Source organism: Prosopis cineraria, unplaced genomic scaffold, assembly GCF_029017545.1.
Source record: "Prosopis cineraria cultivar Desert tree isolate PC_DT_omini unplaced genomic scaffold, ASM2901754v1 PC216, whole genome shotgun sequence".
NCBI lineage: Eukaryota > Viridiplantae > Streptophyta > Magnoliopsida > Fabales > Fabaceae > Prosopis > Prosopis cineraria.
In genome coordinates this window covers 29,663-32,618 of record NW_026555543.1, presented here as the reverse complement: position 1 = coordinate 32,618, position 2,956 = coordinate 29,663, and the positions used below count along the sequence as shown (strand labels likewise).

The 2,956-nt window shown below is 39.0% G+C and overlaps 1 protein-coding gene across 1 annotated transcript; it reads right to left on the bottom strand.

Annotated features, from left to right (window-relative positions):
* Positions 1-472: 472 nt before the first annotated feature.
* Positions 473-2,016, bottom strand: LOC129295914 (probable galacturonosyltransferase-like 3). Its single transcript, XM_054934511.1, has one exon. It carries the CDS (start codon positions 2,014-2,016, stop codon positions 907-909), a length of 1,110 nt encoding a protein of 369 aa, XP_054790486.1. The 3' UTR covers positions 473-906.
* Positions 2,017-2,956: the final 940 nt, after the last annotated feature.

The following is a 2,956-nucleotide window of genomic DNA, read 5'->3' as shown; positions in this document are numbered from 1 at the left end:
AGATTCATATGTACTCAAAGGTATTTAATGTATAGCTATTTTTACAAGTTATTTCGTGTTAAAAAATTAATTATTAATTACTTTTTTAAATTTTATTCTTTCACAATTTGCTCTAAAAATAGTAAAATGTTATAAACGAGAAAATAAATACTTTTAAAGATAATATATTTAATTGAATAAATTGAAATTTTTTAAAGCAACATTAATAATTTAATTATTTTTTTCATTTTAGTGAAGTAGTTAAACTCTAAAAGCAACTTGTATATAAGATTGAAGTGAATATTTTAAGTTGTTGACTTTATCACAGTCAACTTCTCTACTGTGATCTCTCCATCTCCGAGCTAAGCCTCTCAAAATTTAAGATTTTTTTTTTCTTTTGTGAACTATAAGCTATACTATGATAAGATCTCCTTATCAATTTTCTGATAAATTTCCAAGACCAAAACTCCTTCGTACAGTGACATATGTACCATAAGATAAAACAATCATACAATATAATCACTAAATGTTCAAAATGAAATAGTCATACAATATAATCACTTAATTTTCAAAATGATCAAGAATAAATTAAACAATTATATTGTATAATTATTTTTCGGTCATTCCCAGAGCTCCTGGAAGCAGACAAGATCACAAGAATATAGCGGCACATATTTGCGTCTATTGGTACACTGTACATACCATCTTACGTCACCGTTTTGTCTCCGCAACCTTCTTTTCAGTTTCTTCGCACCTACGTGTCCTCTCTCGTCTTTTCACTCTCCGCGCCTCGCAGCTCACAGCTTCGCTCCCCTCACAGTCCACAGTGTCCTGTCCACTGATCAAACTCGCAAGTGAACAACATACAAAAGGTTAAGTGACTCGTCGGTGGCAGCGGTGGCGCGTGGTGAACGTCGTTGTCATCGGCTAGCTGTCAGAGAACAACCGAGGGTGACGGAACAGATCGTAGGGAGCCCACAAGCTATCCAACGGGCACGGCCTCTTCGAGTCAAGCCTCAGCCATGGCTTCCCCTTCCCGCTCCAGTGGAGCAGGCTCACCGGTCCGGGATGAAGATCTCTGCACAAACCTTCCAGATTGTCCCCACCCAGCCCGTGTTGGTTCCACCGGTGCTCCACCCTCTCGACTTCGCCGGCAAACACCAGTAAGAACGGTGGCAGAGAACCCAGCTCGTAGATCCTGTACCGCTTCTGAATCTTCATCCAGTTCTCCAGCTTCTCCGTGTACTTTCCTTCCCTCCATTTCCACAGATCGATCACCATGACGCCGGTGTTGAAATAGCATGGCTTCCGTCCTCGAAACGACGCCGCATAGCTCGGATTGGACCAGAACTTGGGAGTGAAGTAATTGGTGAGGTTAGCGTGACAATACTCAGGCGCGCCAAGTACACGCGTCCCCAAATCGATGTTCCAGAGCTTTGCCACGTCATCCACCACGATCAGATCCGAATCGAAGTAGATTATCCGGCGAACTCCGGCCGGTAGTAGATCAGCGAGATACATCCTCGCGTAATTGAGAGGCTGATCGAGAGCTCGGCGAATGGAGTAGGAGATCTTCCCCTTGACAAGGTTTGAATCGAAGTGGTACAGATGGAACTTGAGGTACGGGAACGTCGAAGTGATGACCCGGCGAAGCTCCGAACGACGGCGCGTCGTGGCGATGAAGTGGAATACCACATTCTCGGGGCAAGATGAGTGCTGGAGAACGGAGAATACGCCGGCGATGGAACCACGGAGATAAGTGGCATCTAGAGTCATCGCAATGTGTTTCACGGACGGATTAATGTGAGCTCGATCGTCGAGAGCAGACCATGCCGTTCTGAGACACTCCCTTCCATTGCGGAATGCTGGTGCCTCCCTGAACACCGGAAGCTCTCCGGTGCCGTGAGACGCAGGGAAAACCACGACGGCGGCGAGGAAGACAGTAATAGTGACAGTGTGGCAACGGATTGTCGGTAGCATGGTGGAGTGCGTTGCGAAGAGATAAGAGCAAGAGAGAGAGAAAGCGCGAGAAGGCATTTTGGTACCCTAAAAGGTTAAGGGCAGTTTTGGAATTTCTTGAAGATAATTCGAATTGGTGGGGTATTGTGGGGCCCGCGAAAACAAAATGGTTGGATGCCAGTCTGGAAAGACGCGTGAATGTGGAATTGAGGATTGCGAGTTTAGGCTTGAAGTGAGTGTTCATGTTCATGTTGGAATTGTGGAGCGGCGATTCATCGTAGTCGTAGATATCGGTGTATGAACAGGAACATAAACATGCCCGGTCGTTTAATGATGATTGGTGATCGCGTGTGCGACCAATGAACGGCTGGGATCTGATCTGCCACTGACAAATGCAATACTAGACGCCACGGAGCTAAAATTCAAGAGCACCTCAGATTCTTTGCCAAGGATTTTAAAGGACAATGACAACCTAAGTTTAGCCATGGTCATAGGGTACAATGTCTTAATTAAGAAGCACTAGCATGCTCAATAATTAAATTAAAGTGGACAAATTTAAAAAAATATATAATAAAATTTTTAACAATTTAATTTTATAAAATATTATAATTTTATTAAAATTTTCATGTTAATAAATTTTAAATTAAAAATATTATTTTATTTTTTAATAAGTTGTAATTTCTCATTCAATTTTTATAATTTTTTAAATAAAATTATTATTTTTAAAATAAAAATTGTAAATAGAATTTATTATTTTAAAAATTTATTTTTTAATAATTAAAATTATATTTGACAAGCCATGATTTTTTGTTTAACTCTTACTATTTACATAATAATAATTGTTATTCTTTAAATAGAAGTTATTATTAGGGTTTGTTATTTTTAATAAAGATAAAATAATTTTTTTAATTTAAAATTTATTGACACATAATTTTTCAAGGATTTCATTAAAATTATAGTATTCTAATGGATCAAATTATCATTTATATAATTAAAAAAATTATTATTATTTTTCTAT